General features: G+C 45.4%; 1 protein-coding gene across 8 annotated transcripts in view; it reads right to left on the reverse strand.

Annotated features, from left to right (window-relative positions):
* Positions 1-21,029, reverse strand: part of rimbp2b (RIMS binding protein 2b) — an 81,349-nt gene that overhangs the window by 25,545 nt on the left and 34,775 nt on the right. For 6 of the 8 annotated variants that reach the window (XM_060054992.1, XM_060054990.1, XM_060054997.1 and 3 more), the window contains 10 exons: positions 18,837-18,926; positions 16,850-16,972; positions 15,400-15,504; positions 12,895-12,945; positions 12,329-12,349; positions 10,484-10,688; positions 8,986-9,134; positions 8,368-8,447; positions 7,271-7,380; positions 5,811-6,782 (listed from right to left, as the gene is read on the reverse strand). In XM_060054992.1, coding sequence (XP_059910975.1) covers positions 5,811-6,782; positions 7,271-7,380; positions 8,368-8,447; positions 8,986-9,134; positions 10,484-10,688; positions 12,329-12,349; positions 12,895-12,945; positions 15,400-15,504; positions 16,850-16,972; positions 18,837-18,926 — 1,906 coding nt within the window. The remainder of the gene's footprint in view (positions 1-5,810; positions 6,783-7,270; positions 7,381-8,367; positions 8,448-8,985; positions 9,135-10,483; positions 10,689-12,328; positions 12,350-12,894; positions 12,946-15,399; positions 15,505-16,849; positions 16,973-18,836; positions 18,927-21,029) is intronic. The other 2 variants (XM_060054991.1, XM_060054993.1) reach the window with 2 other exon arrangements.

The following is a 21,029-nucleotide window of genomic DNA, read 5'->3' on the forward strand; positions in this document are numbered from 1 at the left end:
ACACAGGCGCACACGCATGCACGTGCACACGCATGCGCACACGCACACACACTCGCACACGCACACACACACACACACACACACACACACACACACACAAAAAAACACAGACACAGAATACTTAGACCCAATTTGATGTGTGTGTGTCTGGATTGTTGGATAGAAACATATCTAAAGGGGTGTGAGTCTGCCCTGGGCCCTCCTCTCAGGGCTGATCATCGTGTGTTGTCCTGACCTGGTTGGGGGGGGTGGGCATTAGAATGGGACTGAGGGAGCTGTACGTTACACAATCCCTCACACATACAGCATGAACGGAACACTGGCCACATGTGTAGCGCGTGCTTCCACTGCCTCCGATGGGCAGGGTTTACGTTTCATGCATCGCAAATGTTTAGTGTGCCGTATTTCAAAGGCATCAGAAATCAATCAGTGACACTGCGGACAGTACGTCTAGAAGTGCGTGAATCGCGGAAAATGGCTGGTTTGTGTGTGTGTGTGTGTGTGTCTGTGTGTGTGTGTGTATGTGTGTGTGTCTGTGTCGGTGGGCGGTGTTGAAGCTTGAAAAAGCCCATTTGACATCCGAATGTGCTGGATCACGCTCCCAGCAAGCCTTCACTCACTGTGCCAAGCATCCTAGAAGACGGATTTCTGTCTCTGACCACGTTGACCTCCACACACACACACACACACACACACACACACACACACACACACACACACACACACAAACAAACACACACACACACACGCACAGAATCTTTCTGCATGGAATGTAATTTCAAATTCAAGGCCTTTTACTAGGAGATTCACCCCAGTGTTGTGCAGATGGTTTGTATCAACTGATTAAAAAACAAAACCTTACCAAGTGATTTCTAATGAATGAGGATTTAAATGAGATGGCTGCGATAAGCAAGAAGCAGTCAATTCAGTACAATGGAAGTCTCAGCTGTTATTTTGTTCCATGACATAAATAACATTTATGTTATTAATTGGTATGTTATGAATGTTTCAGAACATAGAGTTATTGTATGTGTTAGCTCTGTTAACAGATAAATGTTGTTGTAGTTTACAACATAGATGGGGTCTATATATGTCATTCTGAATTCCTACCAAAGCATGGCCATTGCTATCAACCCGTCCAACCCGACATGCATCCCAACCGGCGATGCCCTGCATAGATAAACCACATCTCTGCTTCCTGAGTGGCTCTCACAAGACCCTGCTGAGTTCCGCAAAAAAAAACACACAAATTCATTCTGTTCCCGATCTGCCGCTGTTTCTCGCACACCGAAGACGGAAGCCCATCTGGGCCAAACCGCCGGCCCCCTGTGGCCCCCCCCCACGGCCCTGCAGTGGGCTGGACAGAGCCACTCAGCACAACACACAGCTGCTCCAGGGAGAACGCCCCCACTAACACAACCTAATCACTCTCCCACTGCCGCTGCGGAGGGGCACACTTCTGGAGGAGCAGGGGGTTGTTAGCCTGATTCCCCTGCTGCACGGGGGCTGAAATGATACGGAATGAAGACGGAATGACACGTTGGGAGAGTGTGAAGCTCCACGCGTTTTCTCCAGCCCATCTGCTTTCGTTCTTAATCTGGACAAGCAGGACTCTCCAAGGTTGGGGAATTGAATTATATTTGCTTAGGCTAATAATACAGATAATTCAAAACTAAGAACAGATTAGGCCACTTTGTTTGAAGAACACAGTGTTTGTGTGGGTTCGTTGCATGTGTTGCGTGCGTTCTTGTGTGCTTGTTTGTTTCCGTGTGTGTGCATGTGTGTGTGCACGCATGTTTGTGCATACCTGCGTGCCTGCACGTGTGCGTGCGTACGTGCATGCGTGTGTGCGTGTAAAACAGCTAGTCGATGCTGCTGATTGGCAGGAGGGCTCCAAGGCTCAGTAATTATCTGGGCTGACTAACGGACTGCTGTCATCAACACCCTGACGCTGTCAGCAGCAGCAAACACTCTTCCACTTTATACACCTCGGTAATCTTTGCTCACTAAACAACTGCAGCAGCAGCATTGGAGGCAGCGGCAGCAGTAGCGAGCCACGGTGTGTTCTCTGTCGAGGCGGAAGCTGGGGCAGGATGACTTCAAAGACCCCCAGCCAGACAGAGGACAGGAATAGCGTGTGATGAGGTGTGAGCCACAAAGGAGTGAGTCACGTAATTGTCCTCTTCAAACTGCAGGAGATGACGGTCGGCAGTCACTCACAATTTTTTTTACAAGAAGGGTACAATAATGGACGTTTAATTGATATAAGTGATGGCAATAATTAACAATTATTCGCCAAAGGCAAAGTGAATAGTGAGGAATAGGTTTATTCCCCACTATTCACAGAGCCTGGGGTGAATAATTGTTTTAGTATATACTACACGAGAAGACTCCAAAAAGATACAAGATAACACTTTTTCCCGGGATTTATTTGTTTTAATAGCGGTGTATTTGTTTTTATTTTTTACATTTTGTGATGAAAGCAATATCCAGAGTTTGAGAGTTTTTCAATCATGGGATATTGCCCAATATCCTGAGATAGCGAACAAATCAATTTACGCCATCTTAGGAGGTTCACGTGTAGCATATACTGATAAGCATTAGCTAACCGATGATTAACAGTTAACTAATGTGTGGTTATACTTAACTTATGGTGTCCATGTTTACTAAGATTATGGTGTTCATGTTTACTAAGGTAATGTTGTTCATGTTAGCTAAGATAATGGGGTTCATGTTTACTAATGTAATGGTGTTCATATTTACTATGTAATGGTGTTCATTTTTAACTATGGTGTTAATGTTTACTAAGGTAATGGTGTTCAATTTTTTGAACACCATTGAAGTGTTTCAACATAATTGAAGTGTTACACTTCTTCCTACTCCTTTTCAGACATATCAATTGAATGTATGTAATTTTTTTTCTTTAGTGAAATAATTGGCACATCGCTTTTGTTTATTGTAGTGTCATGTTTTTTATTTTGTTTGGTGTTATTTGCGATGTTTGATTTGTATTTTGATATGTCTGAAATAAATGAAATCAATCAATCAATCAATCAATCAGTGTTTCCCATACATAGACCATTGTGTGGCGCGGCGCCACAGAATCAACATCGAGCGCCACGAATTGATTCTGTCTTTTTTTTTTATTTCATTTTTTTATTGTATTAAAGGCACCCAGTGCAACTTTATGTAAACATTCAATGAAAAATAAACATTCAATTTCTAGTCTTTTTTACACGTAGTAAGTTTCAATATCTCCATATCATTACATATCGACATTCAAGGAGCAAAGATGAGACGTCGTTGTGTGGTGAGAACTGATAGAAAATCGTAAACAACAACAATCGCCGGTGGGGAGAAGCCATTTTCCCATTGACTGGAAGCCTGCTTTATTTATTGTAGGTTACAAAAAATAAAGAAAATGGCGGCATTGTTGTTGTTATCGATTTTGTATCAGTTCTCACCACACAACGACGTCTCATCTTTGCTGCTTAAATGTCGGTATGTAATGGTATGGAGTTATTGAAACTTACTACGTGTAAAAAAGACTAGAAATTGAATGTTTATTTTTAAGCCTCGAAAGTTGCACTGGGTGCCTTTAAAAAAAAAAAAAATGTTTATTTTTTTTTCAATAACGCGATTTGGAAATCTAAAAATCGTTCCGTCCATTCATCTCTGCATAGCACTCGTTCTCCCTGTCATTCACACACACACACACACACACACACACACACACACACACACACACACACACACACACACACACACACACACACACACACACACACACACACACACACACACACACACACACAGCGAGAGCCACGATACGCTAACACATGAACCCACCGGTGTCACCCGTCGCTTAGCAACCGGACACGCTGGGGTTGATAAGTTACCGGACTACTTTAACTACTACGGAGTGATAATAACAAAGACGTGAATCAGGCAATAAATTCAATTTCCTTGACAGCGGTAATGTTCGGTGTGCATTAAAGTACAGACGGAGTGGACCAATTGCGAACTACTGCAGCTGCTCCAAGTTAAACCCCAAACTAATCTGAAGTATTTATAGCGGACTACACCACCTATTCTATTCCGCATAGAATTGTATTCCGAACCGATTGAGGCGTATATATATGATACTTTTCTATTCCGATTGAGCTGTTCTTCCACATCTATGCGAATCAGATGTGTCCGCATGTAAACGCGGAGTTACATGCACACTCACTGACGGCCGCGTCGCCGTGCGGCACAGTGCCACCCCCCCCACCCCCCCCGCGCACCACACATTGGTCCTTGGTCTGTGGGAAACACTATGGTGTTCATCTTTACTTATGGTGTTCATGAAAACTAAGTTAATGGTGTTCATGTTAACTAAGATAATGGTGTTCATGTTAACGAAGGTAATGGTGTTCATGTTCACTAAGATAATGGTGTTCATGTTAACTAAGGTAATAGTGGTTACCTTAATCACCAACCCGTACCAAAACTGAGTACTGCTTACCCTGACCTCTATGCTAATGCTATTTAATACCGTTATTACTGCATTAACTAATGTTAATTAATGGCCAATTAGTGTTGCCAAAAGAAGAAAAGGCAGAGCGGCCCCTGTATCTAGCTCCTGTTGACTACAGGACTGACAAGGCTTTACCCAGCGGCTGTGAGGTAGGTCCTCTCCGGCTCCCATCCCTCCCCCTCCATCAGCATCAACAGTGTTGTTGTTGCTGAAGGATCTCCACGGTGATGATGAGGTGACTGGATGTAGTCAATAATCCCCACCCCCCACCCCTGAGAACCTGCCTCAACCCCCACCCGCCACTCGTCATTTGGAGAGCCAGAGACATTTTAATTTCCATTTGAGCTCGGCACGCGAGTGTATGGCCCAGTGCCTGTACCCCCCCCTCGTATTAGTGAAACGATTGGGGGGAGAGAGAGAGAGAGAGAGAGAGAGAGAGAGAGAGAGGGGGGGGGGGGGAGAAACAGAGATAGAGGGAGAAACAGAGATAAGAGAGAAAGAGAGAGAGCAAGAGGGAGGGGGAGAGAGAGAGAGAGGATTCCAGTCATCCACACATGCTATTACATAATGTACATAATGCATAGCATATGAGGGCTACCTTCTGTAAAACACCCGATTGCCTCCTGTCACACATCCCTGATCATATGCTGCCTTGTTCTTTCACACTGTCTGAAACTATTTCTCTGCACACAAATCCTTGAGGCCAATCACAGAGTGCAGAGTGAACGAAACAGAAAGCAGAGCTCAGATGTTTGTCAGGTTGGCAGTAAAGGTAATAGACTCAAAGCTTTCTGCTGAGAGCCTGATGAGAGGCGTGTGTTCAATTATCATATGTTTGTTTTCTTTTTCCATTAGATTCTAGCTTTTCCATCTTGGTAACACCCTTAATCACTATTTAACGCACCACAACACTGGTTCAGGTAACACTCTCACTAAGAAAAACCATGCCTACATGCCTGTGTAATCAGTGGTCATGTCAACAGTCAACACATTACATACTCAATGGAATAAAGTCATCCTCAGACACCAAGGTGGCCAGAAATGATGTAAGGCTATCTAAAGGGTAACCAAGCTCTTAAATCAGACGGCGCCTCAAAACATAATGTCATTAACTCAAAGCTGGACCAGGTGACGCCACCTGACACCGTGAAACATCTCTCATTCAGCCGAAAAACAAATTGAACACAGGAGCCATCGTGATGATCAGTGCCTCCCCTCAGAGGGAGCCGTTTCCTGCATTCGATATGGAAGCTAGGGTAAGGTTACTCCTTAAGAAGCTCAGGAGGCTGACCTGCATGCTGAGTGCAGAACTCCATGGAGATCTCCGTCTTCTCCCTGTGCTCCAGGGGAAGCTGCCAAGGCACCTGATGCTCCCTGGCCACCACCTTCACCTTGTACACCGTCATGGGCTTCAAGTTGAAGAACTGGTAGCGGTGTCCTCCGGCCTTCACCATGTCATACTCGCTGCCGTTCAGGAAGATGTTGTGGCTGTAGTTGCTGTTGCTGGGCATCCAGGAGAGCTCGGCGGAGACCTGCGTGATGCTGTCGACGCGCAGGTAGTAGGGCGCCACAACCACCTCCTTGCCCACCAGCAGGCTGCAGCGCAGGCGGTCCGACAGGCCGCGCTCAGTGATGCACTGCACCGACACGCGGTAGGTGCTGGTGGCCAGGTTGAGCCTCTCGATCAGGGACTTGGTCCTGCCCCCGTAGGGGACGCTCATACGCACCTCGTCGTCCACCAGCACATTGTAGCCACTGATGGAGCCCCAGCCGGGCGGCACCACCGGCGGCTCCCAGCCCACGATCACACTCTTGGCCAGCTGTTTGATGAGGTTGATGCGGCGGGGGTAAGGCACAACGTCTTCGCCAACCTCATCAGTGCTGACGTCCAGGGTCCCCGTCCCATTGCTGCATGTGCCCAGGAGGTCCATGGCCAGTTGGCTGTTGCTCATGCCGTCCATCTTACAGTCCGACAACAGACTTCCCAGACCCATGCTCAGGCCTGAGCTGAGGCCGGAGCTGAGGCCTGAACTGAGGCCTGAACTGAGGCCTGAACTATGGCCCGTGCCCCCGGTCGTAGCCTTCCCCAGACCCAGGCCTAGGCCGAGTCCTGCTCCGAGTCTCTTGGAGGCCAGGCTACTGTGGTTGAGGTATGCGTACTCCTTGGCACCGTCTCTGTTTTGGACGGCAGGTTTCTCCTCGTCTTGGACAAAGTCCACGAAATTGGAAGGGACCAGACCCTGCTGGCCGTCCAGCAGCTCTCCTGCGGAAGAGAGAGGAAATTGTTAGTTCTATGAACATCCTTTCTGTACCAACAGCGATATATTGTTCCACTTCTTATGACAAATGTACTTATTGTAAGTCGCTTTGGATAAATGCGTCTGCTAAATGCCCTAAATGTAAATGTAAATGTAGGATGGCGATGTGTGGCATCGAATGCAACATGTAACACTCCCCAAACACCAAACACTGAACCTTGCCCGCCTGGGACTGGACTGCTCTCCCCAAACCCATCCTGGACTCCACATCACTCTCCTCCTTCAAGGCTTCCCAGAAAACCCCTCTCTTCAAACTTGCTTGTAATAGTAATCCTTTAGTCTAAATAATATCCATGTTGCAATTTTAGAATGTTTTTATTATTGATTAGTTAGTTATTAGTGATTTTATTCTTAATCTAGTAAAACAAATACAAATACAATACAATACAATATTAGCTTTATTTAATTGAAAATTTGCGTGAAAGTAGCCTACCTTCATAAAAGCCATCTTCATCCATTGTCCCGTAAACATAGAGGTACTTCCCTGACACCAGGGGGAGCTCTGCTTCTGGGTGCTCGTTTGGTCCGTCGTAAGGATTATAGCTACAGTGGAGTAGATAGCACAATGTCAATGCCGGACGTCACAGTGCAATGTCCTCTGCCATTTTGGGAGCATAGGATCTTTGGATTGTAAGTTATGTGTAGCAAGGAATGTTTTTTTGGTCATTATTTAATAATTAATTATTACTATGGGGAGAGATTGTTGTGTTTGAAACTGCCGAGGCAGTTGTCCTGCAATCAAAATTCGGATAAGCCTATGATATTGTATATTTATGTTGATGTAGGATTTACAGTAATACAACTCTCTGGAGGCCACTCAATATGAGAAGCAGAAATATCAATAAGAATTGTGTTTTCTGTAAGAATGGGACTGCTACACGCTGCAAGTGTGGATGGGGCTGAACCTTCATTAGTATGAAGGCTGAGATGGCAATTATTTTAGAGCTGACAGGTTACTCACTGACCGCTCGACCATCACATGCTGAGAGCAGACACATCCAACGCACGCCAGACACTACGCTTTCTACGCTCAGGAACCTTTGCAAGTCATTGGAGTCTAATTTAAAGGGCCGTACTGTCCCTTTAAGACGGTCTGGATTGAATTGGAATTAACCTGAAATCCCAGACGGAAAGGACAAGCCATCCGTCTAATGAGCCTGGCCTTGTGACAGTGATACAGATCTGGATCTGTACACTGCTGACAGAAAATTAATAGATGGAAGTTTAATTCCTCATTGAAGAATTAATCATACTAAACATTTGCGGTTTACAGATTTAGTAAGTGTTAGAGTATTCGTTATATTTCTAAGATTATGCAATAAATACTTTTGTTTCCGGGTAAACCAAGACATTTTGACTCAATCTATGGGCTCTGGTAACATATATATATATGTAATAATATATTTATGACATTTTATTTACCAAGATAAATCAATGGAAAAAATCAGTTTTCGATCGATTGAAGGAAGAGATAATCACTGTATTGTTGGATAATGAAAGTAATGCAAAGCCCTCTTTTAGTGTTCGTACCTGTAGCGAGCGGTGCACAGACGGACCTTGCCGGTGAACCTTTGCCTCACCCTTGTTGCTGAGCTCAGTTCTTTCTCCATCTGATGGAGAAACGACAGCTTTCAGCGTCTGAATCTCCCCCCCCCCCCCCCCCCCCCCCCCACGTAGAGACAAAAAATATTACATGTATTAAATGCGTCTCGCAGGAGAGCACAGCTTCTGCTCTCTGTCCAAAAAACTGAACAGCGAAAAATATATTGTATTTTACAGTAAATGCAGGAGAATTTCACACTTTAACCACAAGCAATTCATGTCTCCTTTTTGTGAGATTTTCAAAGCAAAGGCAACATTCTCCAGAATTGAAAAATGTAAAAGGAACAGTAAAGAGAAGGGGATAAAAAGAGTTTGATAACGTAGGAATGTGTACCAAATCCCCAGGGCCATTCAGGCTGCTTTGTTCCTCCTCAGGCTGTTCACATATTCATCAATTTAACTTAACAATCAGTTCATTATAAGGCTGTTGTCTATGAAGTGTGGCGGATCTAACAGTGAGACCACCAGTAATCAAAGGCCTTTTGATGGGAGCTCGCTGACAATAGGAGCTGTGACGTGGGAAGCTGGTCCAGGGGAGACACAGACCTCAGAGAGAAGGGTCTGACGGGGCCCGCTGTCCCGGCCGCGGGTGAGGAAGGTGGGCTTGAGCGACAGCAGGTCAGGCTTGTCCCCACTCATCTGGAGCGGCCTGATGAACTCTGAGATCAGAGACCTGCTCATCGGAGCCTCGTTGCCTGGGTAACGAGAAGAGAGGAAGATGAAGGACGATGTTGACGTGAATGTCGAAATGTTTGCTAGCACCTAGATTGTACGAATATACACATAGAACCGTACGCAGACACTAAATACAATGGTCAAAGTGGGGACGCATGGAGATGGATGGGGATGAGTGTGTTGGTTCAGCTGCTGACCATTCAGAGAGTTGGTTCTGATGCTGACCATTCAGGGAGTTGGTTCTGCTGCTGACCATTCAGGGAGTTGGTTCTGCTGCTGACCATTCAGAGAGGTCAGCGGGTTCAACGGGAGCGGAGAGATTGAGAGTGAAGAGCGCCAAAAGCATCTCCCTCACAGCATCACAACTCCCCATTGAGGTTAAACTGGACACAGCTCCAACGTAAAAAGCCTCATTAGGGCGTGCATTTGTGTATTCAGTAAGTGGAGTCAAAGAAACATACAGAACCAGCGTTTAGTGGCTAATGGCAAATTTCTCAATATGATTGATCGCATCATTAACAGCTGTGTGTTTACGTTGGTATGCGTCAGAAAATCGCTTTTCTGGAGTTTCCACACTCATGTTCCGTGCTGGTGAACTGTTGAAACCTGACTGGCGCCAGGCTCAGCTCTTACGTTCAATGGTTGGTTGTGTACCGTTAAGGGGACTATCGTGGTGAGAGTGGTCGCCCTGGGCACGCACAGAACAGCCATTACTGGGAATGCTGTGCAAACAACTCAATTTAGTACAAAGGTAAATTGAATGGTGTTGCAAAAAGAAATAACCGCCATTTATTAACTGTGACCAATTCAAGGGGAAGAACGATTTCCATCGAGAGAACAAAGCATTTACAATGCCACTATTTGACTGAGCAGAAAGCACAGTTGTCACTGGTTTTCACGCCACTAGGCTGGCAATGGTTTATATTTGAGGTTGGATCTTTTTCACATGCATATTTTTACAAATATGAATATTTTGCCTTTTAGGTTTTCCTTTACTTTTTCTGTGGCGTCCCGTCCATGTATGAGCATGTGACGAGATAAGTCTCGAACCTTGGATGACAAAAAACATTATTTGAAAGCTATTTATCCCTACTGCCATTACGGCCTTGAACCAGTAGGTTAACCATTAGATAAGCAGTAGGTTAAGGTTGGAAATGCCTCTACTTATGCTGAATGCTATCATCAATGCACCTGTTGTCCTATGTAGCAAAAGGCATCCATCCATCCATCCATCCATCCATCCATCCATCCATCCATCCATCCATCCATCCATCCATCCATCCATCCATCCATCCATCCATCCATCCATCCATCCATCCATCCATCCATCCATCCATCCATCAATCCATCCTTCATGTATCCTCCTCACCCTTCCCCAGCGGGCAGGCCAACCCATTGAGCAGCTGGGACAAGGATTTGCTGGGTGATCCTGGGGACTCGCACAGGGTGAGCGGCTCCGTGCTGAGGATGTCGAAGGTCCCCGCCTGCAGCCGGAACTTCTCCAGCTCCTTGGAAAGCAGGTTGAACTGCTCACTCTGATTCCGACATTTCTCCTCCAGCTCGCGCACTTTCGCCTGATGACGGGCAGGGGAGGTGGGGGAGGGAGGGAGGGAGGGAGGGAGGAGAGAGGGAGGGAGGGAGGGATGAGGGAAGGAGGGAGGAAAGAGAGGGAGAGAGAGCGAGAGGGGGGGAGAAAGAGAGGTGGGAAGGGGAGAGGGAGGGAGGAGAGAGGAAAGGAGGAGAGAGGGAGGGAGAAGAAGAAGAGACAGACCAAGGATATGAGAGCAGTCATGAAAAAATAATTTATAAATAAAATGCAAATAGGACTCACAAACGACTATGTTCATGTATTTGTACTTGGCGTTATGCATACACAATTAAAGTGTGTAATGAGATTTGAGACTAGCGGCAACATGCAGATTACTTTTGACGCAATGTGCCGTGTTTGTTTCATCATAGGCCTACGACTCTGAGCTATGAAGTCGCTACTTCTCAGCTGTATTGATGATTTATTTTATTGAGGCAAAAGTATATGGATTATTAAAGAAAACTATTTCGATTTTTAGCCTTCCTTTAAAATAACACTTTTTAGCATTGTTTATTAAAGATGAACACTTCTTCAACTCTTCAAAATGTGCAAAATATGCAAGTATCAATTAAAACTGTTGAATGGTAAAGCGCCGGAAATCCTGCTTAGCCACCGACGTTACAAGGGAAATGAGGACTTTGGGTAAACAGCTTAGTTTAACACCTTGGTTAGTTTCCAAACAGTATATATCTGTATATTTAAAACACATTCAACCACAGACAACCAGGCAGACAGCCTTGATATCATGGCTCCCATGATAGCACAGCACTGCGTGTTAAAGGAGGAGATTTCATGCGGAGAAGCCACAGTTGGCTGAACGTGGGCATGCTTTGATTGTCTCATTCCTCCAGGAAACTTGTAAAAACCCAAAGCAAACGTTGATAAGCGTGTTGGCATCATACAGGCTGTGTGACAGAAGACAACATGCCAGAGAACACACATGCAGCAACACAAAAAACCAAAACACATTTTTGTCACAAGTTGGAACAGGCCTGAAATCAATGATGATTCAGGATCAAGAGTTTCCCTAACTACTTATTGATTGACTTAATTTTCTGCTTTCGTTGAAGTCATTTGATGTTCATTCATTGAAAGTTAATACATTGTTGTTTAATTAACAGTTTAATTTGTATTATGTCTTTTATGTGTTGTGCCAAAAGGTCCTTAGTTTGCTTGGCTAAATCCATGCATACATTTCCAGCACCCTACTCCTTATATAATTACTTAATCCCTTCTAAAAGCCAGGATAGTGTTTTAAACTTTTGAACATTACGATTTAAAAGAAGATAGGATTCCATACAGATTCCGAATGTGTGGTTGTTTTGATCAAAAGTAGAGAGGGAACATGATTTGTTGTTGCTGGTAAGCAGAGCACGGTAAGTCCAAATGACAACAATAAAAACCAAAGTAATAAAAACAAAAGATATGTTAGTTTCTCAGACTTTGAGGGGACATCCACCTTTGATGTAGAGAAACACAGCCAATAAACGTTAACATCAAAACAAGATAGGAATTAGAAGAAACTGTCACTGTTTCATATTTCAGCATCAAACTTGATGACAAAGGTAACAAGAGACAGAGTCCTGAGTGTGTAAAAGTAAATTAATGAAAACAATTATAAAATACCTGCATGCTGTCCAAGTGGTTCTGTATATGCATAAACACAAATCCATACAGTAAAAAGAGATTTAGGAAAGATAAATATTTAGCACAAGCATCAGACACACACATCTTGAAATCTAAATTAATTTCAAAGAGGACATCTTGGTCTGCAGCATTGCTCATGCAGAATATTCACCTTAGCTCGCATTAACTTAAACGTGTACGCTAACATGCAAATAAATAAAAACATTGTTGGTCAATTATATTTTATATATATATTGGCCATATTATTGACTTAAATCTGAACGTTCATTAACTTATTATTAACTTAAATCTGATTGTTCATCAAGTTATTATTAACCTAAATCAGTTAGTTCATCACAACTCTACCTTATTTAAAATCCTAATTGTGTTTTGTTTTTTTTACATTTAACTCCACAAGTGTAGATGCTATTTGACCCTGACTGTTAAGGGCCTTTTGCCAATGGGGTCAAGATGGCCCTCAAACTGGCCCCGGGCTCTCTAACACAGGCATTCCTTAGCCCTAAATGGCCTCGCTCCCTCAACACCAGCACAGGCCTGAAACTCACCTCTAACAGATGGACCGCGCCTTCATGTTCCTTTTTAGCCTCAACCTGAGCCTGAGAGACACGGAGAGAGAGCACAACACAGCCTGATAACCTTTTGGTTAGGAAACTTCCAACTCATTCAGCCTTCCTCCCCTCCTCACTGATGTATTCTACGATGAAACTAGTGTAACATGTTCATCCCTGCTGTGATGTTCATCGCTGATGTTTAAAAAGATTACTGTAGGAAGTAAGACACTGGTAAGTGCCTTTTGAACAAAAAGAGTTGGATCAATGTCAAAACATATTGGCAGGTTACATTGATAGTTCATCAGTTGGGTACTTTGCCCTGACAAGGGAGCGCTTGGGAGCTTTCCTGAATAGACAATAAAAACTAAAAAAACACTGACTCCAGATTTGAACGAATATAACTAACTATACTTGTTCTATTACTGTAAAGGGCTCCTTCACCGATTCAGAACTGGCGTTCTATCATTATAAAATCGTTATTGTAATATGTAAAAAAAGTTTTTTTTCCCTCAGTCTAACCCAGTCTTCCCTTGGCCCAGCTTTCCTGATTTAATTTCCCCCCCGATACGTACAAATGACGCGTTTGACGTCATCTCAGTAAAACTTTGCTTGCCTGCTAGAAGCATGTCAATGGCTAGAAGGGCCGAGGACTACCATCCACTGGTTCCGCAAATTGTGAGCCCACCAATAAGGGATGAGGGGGGGGCGGGAGCTCGCGTACCAGATGTAAACAAAATGTCCGCCATGTTTCTTCACCGCTTAGCAAGAGAACAAATTTGCAATGTGAAACAGCCAAAGTTGATTTTGAAAATCTAATGTTGGATTCGGCCATACAGCCAGGAAGAACTGACACAAATAGAGGGCGAGGCTACTGCGGCTACAGCTGAACAACCCTTGCCTGTTGCCGAGGACGAGGAGCGGCCGGAGCGCGCCGGTTTGCTCTGTTCGCCTAACACAGACTCCCTGTGCTGCAGCGAATTTCAGCGATGCCAGTTTCTTCTAGAAAAAATGTCTGAATCTGGCGAGGACGGGGCTGTGTGTAACCTCTCACTAAGGCTTTACGCCTTATCTGAACAGTTTGGTATTGGATACATATTTCCGAACGCAGAAAGTGAACAGGAAACGCCAGCCAAAGCCCGCCGGGAGAAACAGACGTCTGAGCATAGAGTAAGTGTTTGTTTTTTTTACTAATACATTGGCTACAATAGTTTTGAGTCCCGGGGAACGTGACAATGTAGTTATCCGAAGGTAGCCGATCTTATTGTCAGAGCATAGGCTACGTTACGTTTGCTTGAAGTCTGTGTAATGCTGTATAGGCTACTCAAGGCATAATTTATCTTGCTTTGCTAATGTTGTTCTCTTTCTTTCTTAGACAATATCGGCTTCCTGTGTTGTCCAGGCCATCAGAGCTAATTACCCAGCACAAGATGGGCAGTACCGTGGCTACCAGGAGACAATAGATGTTCAAGATTTTGACTCTAGCAAACCCTACACGTTTTATTTTTGTAAATAGTTCATATCTTTTCATGAATAAAACTTTGAATTCATGTTGGTTGTTGTGATTTGTTTACTAACCCAAGTGCTGTTATACTAAAGTAGGCCTACTGTATAAGACAAACACTTATTTCAACTGGGGAGAAAAGGTTGAGTACAAATACTTGATATAGTGAGCTACTGTAATTAGTCTAAACTAAACTAGAGTCCAAACTAGTCAATGTATCACAGGGATATGTTTACACAAAGTTTGCTCGTGCTACCACTTGCGCTAGTATAATGGGTCCTTCCCCCTTCAAACGGAAAAAGGTGGGAGGTGCAGCGAGCGCAATGCACTGTGGGAGTTGGAGGATTTATTACTTTTGAGATACTTTCTGCTTTTTCTCAGGCTAGGATGAACCGATTTCATTTTTTTTGCACATTTAGAATACATAGAATTATTTACTTCATATAACCTTCATATCTCCACCGGTGAAGTATCCCTTTAAGAACCACACATAACATAAACTGTCTGTCTTCTTACAGCAGCAAAGCAGAGCTCTGCCTAAGAGCTCTCTGTTCCTAAGGACTAACGATGAGGACCAACTCTTATCTCCTTCACCCCCTCGCACCCTCCCCTCATCCATGGCTCGTACGCTTCTCCAACCCAGTGTGTGGCGACACGGTAGACAAACATCGTAGGCTGGACTACCTTTTTTTTAACCAAGCCTCGGAAAAAGAGTCACTTGAGAATAAGATTGCTGGTCGCTCTAACCAACAGATAAAGGAGTGCTTGTGTGAAGGGCGTGCTCAACTTGGTTTGGGTGCGTGTGTGCTTTTGTTTCCATGCATTTACGCATGCGTGTGTGTGTGTGTGTATGTGTGTGTGTGTGTGTGTGTGTGTGTGTTGTTGTGTTTGTGTGTGTCTGTCGTCAGTGTGTGACGGTCGTCAGTGTGTCTGTGGTGATGTTTAGGTCAGTTCAGCGACACCGCATCAGAGGCAGAACACTCGTGCGAGCCCCTTACCTTTTGCAGAAGGTCAATCTCCTGCTGCTTTGCATTGAGGACAGCCAGGGCCTGCTCATGCTCCAACTCTAGCTGCTGCCTCCGCTCCGCAGCCTCGCGCATATGCTGCTCGGAGAGAGGGTGGGGGGGAGAGGGTGGGGTGGAGGATGGGGAGGAGAGCAAGGGGTGGAGGATGGGGGGGAGAGGGTGGAGTGGAGGATGGGGAGGAGAGCAAGGGGTGGAGGGTGGGGGGGAGAGCGAGGGGTGGAGGGTGGGTGGGAGGAAGAGGGGTGGAGGTTGAGCGAGGGGTGGATGTTGAGGGGGGGGAGCGAGGGGTGGAGGGGGGAAAAGACTTCTGTTAGTAGAACTCAATGAACATGTGATGCAGAGACATATGAAAACCATCTCCGGTGTTCCGTTTCAGAGCGGCGATCGAGGGACGGAGCCTGGGCAGGCAAACGGTTTTGCAGACGGACACGAGGTACAGAAGCCCTTGAATACGATTACAGATGTGAACCTGCTGCTGCAGAAGGAGTCCTGTGATCTTTCAGAGGAAAGGGAGAGAGATGCTGCACCAGACCGAGCTTCGAGATGAGAAGGAGAGATGTTCGGTGTGAAATAAAAACAGCGATTGGCGATTCGGTTTGAAGTATGCCGCCTCGCAGAGGTGGATTGAGCGTGGCGTTTACAGGCTTGTCGATGCTGAGACAGTGTGCTTGTGCTGCCCTGGTCAATGCAGAGGGGTTTAATTATGTGGAGAGGGTTTGCCAATCACTAGCGTGGTGGTGTTGACTGAATCACAACAACAGCAGCAGAAAGATCCAGCCATACAATACAGTTGACTGAATGACGGTAACAATAGCAGTCCCTAAACTGCTTCTGTAATTTAGTGGATAAACTATGAAAATACACCTAGGTACACCTAGACACACCTTTTCTAACTCGTAAATAACCACAATGAAATTACTTTGAAAAGGCTACATTACAGTTGAAAAGGCATGTGGTGTAGTGATGTCATCGTCAATAAAGCAATGAACTGTGACCCACCCCAACAACAACACAATCCCTGATTAAAACTATAAACAACACAGTCCACTCTCAGTATCTGCGATTCCCTGCTAGACCCCAAACCACAACACCCTGCCTAGTGTGTGACCCGTCCGCATTACGCACCGGCCTGGCCTCCTGTGTTACGGCAGTTGCCGTACCCAGCAGATGCTGTGCTCTATCTGCCCCTCTTGGGCAAGGTGGTCCCTCGTTGTCCCCGACTTTACACCTGTTTGTCTTGCACACCTACACCTGCCATCCTTATCCAGTCATCATCTCTGCCCTACCTCGGATCTTCAGTCACGGGGGGGCAGCAGGACCACCGGGTGGGGGCCTCCCCCTGAGCGCGGGAGGACGGACGACGGAGGACGGGGGATGGAGTTAAAACGCAGGGAGTGGAGGACAGGAAGCCCCGGTTCCTCACCTTGAGCACCTGCTCTAGGTTCTCCAGTTTGCCTTGGAGCTGGTTCTTCTCCTGCACGGCTGAATCTCGCTCCCACGTCACCGTCCCGAGCGTCTCTCTGAGCTGGGCATACTCGGCGTTCACCTGGGGCGCACACACACGCACACACACATACACACACACACACACACACACACACACTGGTAGGAGCAGTGCTAGAGAGTGGCGGGGTCACACACAACCACACACAGCTCCTCGAGGCTTAGCGAGACTGTCGGCCCTCACCCTAACCCTACAGGGTGCAGAATTCTGACACTGAAACCTACTTATGGGCTCAGAGAGAAATGTCACGGTTTTGTATATGAATTATCAATGAGGTACAATCTGTATTTTTTATGAGATCTTTATGAGAACTTTTACTATGTTTGTTTTATTATGGAATATTTATGTTGTGCGTGTGTTTACTATCAAATATATTTGTAGCAGTTACCGAGCATACAAATTGAATAGGCTTCATTGGCGTAAAGCATTTCAAGGTAACCCACGAGCACTCGCTACTCAGGATTCTCTCAGTTCTCTCAACAAGAAAAGAAAAACTGAATATGTTCTGTTTAATTGTGACACGTTTGCAATACCTGGGTAATACGGTACTAAACAACATCAAAGAAAGGTCTGGTGTAGACAAACACAACTCTGGTTCCTGCATGCGTGATTAACCCTTGATGGTGGACCCTACACTCACACGTTCAGAGGATTGAAGTGAAGTGAGGAGATCCTCTTTTTGGCAAACACTTCTGGACCATTGGCTGACCCATCACCCTCTGTAGCCAGAGAATGATTATGACCCCGATGGTCCTGGCTTATCTGGCAGGTCACCTATCTGCTCTCTGAAGGACCGGGACGACAGCAAGCACACAACACCAATCACACCACTCTTTATAGCTTTGGACAGCTGGGGCGAGCCATTAGGGGTACGCCGAGGTCAGAGCGTATATATAGTTATATAAAAAGAGCAATGTAAAAAAACACACAGGGCAGGGGCTGGCTGATGAGCTGACCTAGATGAAGACACACACACACACACACACACACACACACACACACACACACACACACACACACACACACACACACACACACACACACACACACACACACACACACACACACACACACACACACACACACACACACACACACACACACACACACACACACACACACACACACACACCACCCATCCCAACAGCCTATTGAGATGATGGGGTCGTTTAGGAACCAGGATGATAAGTTGGGGGAAGGGAGAGATTGTGTACGAGTCTGCTCGTACACAACGAGCAGATGTACGGGATCTACCCCTGACTCCCTGGCCTACCCAGAGGCCCTGTAGCCACGGTGCTAAGAGGCGAGCTAACAGGCCGCTCCTAGACCCAGAGACGGATGGAGGCCTGGATCTGCTCAGCAGGGGGAAGACACCGATTTCAAATGGTTTGCCTGTATGTATGTATGTATGTATGTATGTATGTATGTATGTATGTATGTATGTATGTATGTATGTATGTATGCATGTATGTATGTATGTACATATGTACGTATGTACGTATGAATCTATGTATGTATTGTGTATGTATGTATGCATTGCACTCTTGACCATCCCCGGAAGGAGGGATCCCCCACCCCAAGATCTCTTCCTTGCTAATCAAGGGAGTTTTTTCTTGCCCTCTGCGGGGATAGGGTCAGGGGGTTTTCATAAACATATTGCCGCCCTTTGAGACTGTACCTGTGATAAGGGCTATACAAATAAAGTTGAATTTAATTGAATTTAATTGAAGACGCATAACTCAATCAAGCAATTGAGATAGTGTTGGTTATAATGAAATACAAATAATAATGAAATAACCCTTTCATATCGCAGACCTTTTCCCCTGACGTAAACCTACGAGGCATAAACGTAAACCTTTTGTCCACTTGGGCAAATTCCAAAAAACAACGAAACACTCCTTCTTACCTTGTCATACTCGGAACCCTTCTTGCTGCTGTGGAACAACTGGAGACTCAGGTGGGCCTTCTCCTGGAGCACATCTTGATACTCATTCTCCTGGGGGCAGAGGGGGGAGACGCAGACAGGGTCACGTCGTTAGAGCCACGCCAGATTTACATGATTAGGTCCGAGCCCACAACTCCACTTAGTGTGTTGTTAGCAGTGACAGACCCTGCATTATTTATCCAGGAAGGGACCGAAGGGGTAAGGTCCTCTCCTCTGCCCCAGAAAGAGGCAACGGAGGCAGGGTAGGGGAATGTGTGTGTGTGTGTGTGCACTTGGGGATGAGCTGCCATTTTATCAGCGCCAGGCATAACAGCGAGCAGGAATAGTGCAGATAATAACAATCCTGGCACATCGTGCCATGGATGCGCACGCGTTTGATGTCAGTGGCGCTTAAGTGTAGAATTTATTTGCGCTGGTGTTGTAACTAGGCGTAAATTGGATTTTCATTGATGTACTCTCAAAACACACACAGACACACACACACACACACAGACACACACACACTGAGACATGTAGAAACAGACACGCAAATAAACAAACAACCACACACACATAAATCCATGACTGAACACACACGGGTTCCTCCATGCACATCATTTTTCCCGCCAAGTGTGCCAGTGAGAGATTAAAAACAGCCCTTCGTCGGAGACGAGAAAACCTAATTACATTCAATCAACAGCCAAGAGGCGCGGCACTGACGCTGTTTGCAATGTCAAATGAAGATTCTCTCTCCCTCTCCATCTCTCCCTCTCTCCCTCCCTCCGTCACTCTATCCTGCTTTTCCCAATGCTGGGCACTTTACATGAGCTGCAGCTATGAGTGTAAGCCAAGTGCTGGCTGCCCATGCATTGATTTACAGTAAGTATAGTTTTTAACAAAATGGCGAGTGACTCCGGGAAGGTCTGACATATCTTTGGGCTGATCTTCAACGTTATGGCTGTCTGATGCGATCATCTCCAAAGTTGGCATAAAAACGACATCTATAAATCTCTTTTTACACATTTACCTTAATGTCCAATCTTAAAAGAAGTTATCCGTGGTTGTAAAGCATTGCAAGGCTTCTAAGCGTCCAACACACCAGACGAGCCGTTGTGTGCAGCGGCGTGCAGAAAAGGACAACACACATAGGAAGATTAGATTTGATTCGATTCTAGGCCTGGCTCTGGATTTGATATAATGGATGGCAGTGGATGGTGCCGAATGGCATGACAAAGGTTTGGATCAATGCTGGAAGTTCGAGCACGGCACCATTGGATGATGTGTGTATGGAGCGTTGCTTTTATACCAGGCTGTCAAGCTAACACTGAATGGAGAAATGAGTGAACCAGTATATAAGTAAATCATGCTTCCATGCTACACAACTGCCTTTCTCTGCAGAGATTTGCCGCAGGCAAATAGCTCTAAAAAAGAGAGCCAAGAATGCTGCCTTTTTCTTAATTCACACTCAAACAGAAAGCACTTTTGTTTGGGTCTGACCTGCATCAATCGCTGCCATTAATTGTTATATTTCCAATACTTTGTTTTATCTGAAGTCTCACTTCTGTTGATTGTCACATTAAGTGCTGGAGCGAGTTGCCCAAGCCTTCAAGACATTTATCCTTAAGAATGAGCACCAAACTATAGAGGAAAGCTAATCATTGTAAACAGAGTTATAGGTATTAAATACTAGATTTTCAAGATGCTATTTACGGTACAACTTAATGATTGCTATTAGTCATATAACTGAGTTTACCAAACCCATGTGAAGGGAACATGAGGGGAACACATACTTCTATGGATTTGATTGACCATCAAACTAGTACCGCTGATCGCAGACAGCAGAACATGTTGTCACCCCAAAGCATATTTTCATGGGTGTTGTAGTTCAATAGAGGAGCAGTGTCTGGCACCCGTGCACAGCATGCACCGTCGATTTGTGAAATGATTCAGCCCTCAAAGTATCCCGTTACCCCAATCGTACCCCAGAACCACCATTGTGTTCATCGTAGCGTCAACATCACTGACCAGTGTGTGTGTGTGGAGCGCATACGCTGCGTTCAACCAGGAGCAGCAACACAAACAAACCCTGCAGAATCCCTCACTGCCGACTCCAGGAGACATGGAGTGTGAGTGCTGTACAGACAGTACGAGGAGGTGGAGAACGCCCGCTGCGCA

Source organism: Gadus macrocephalus, chromosome 6 (genome assembly GCF_031168955.1).
Source record: "Gadus macrocephalus chromosome 6, ASM3116895v1".
NCBI classification, from domain to species: Eukaryota; Metazoa; Chordata; class Actinopteri; order Gadiformes; family Gadidae; genus Gadus; species Gadus macrocephalus.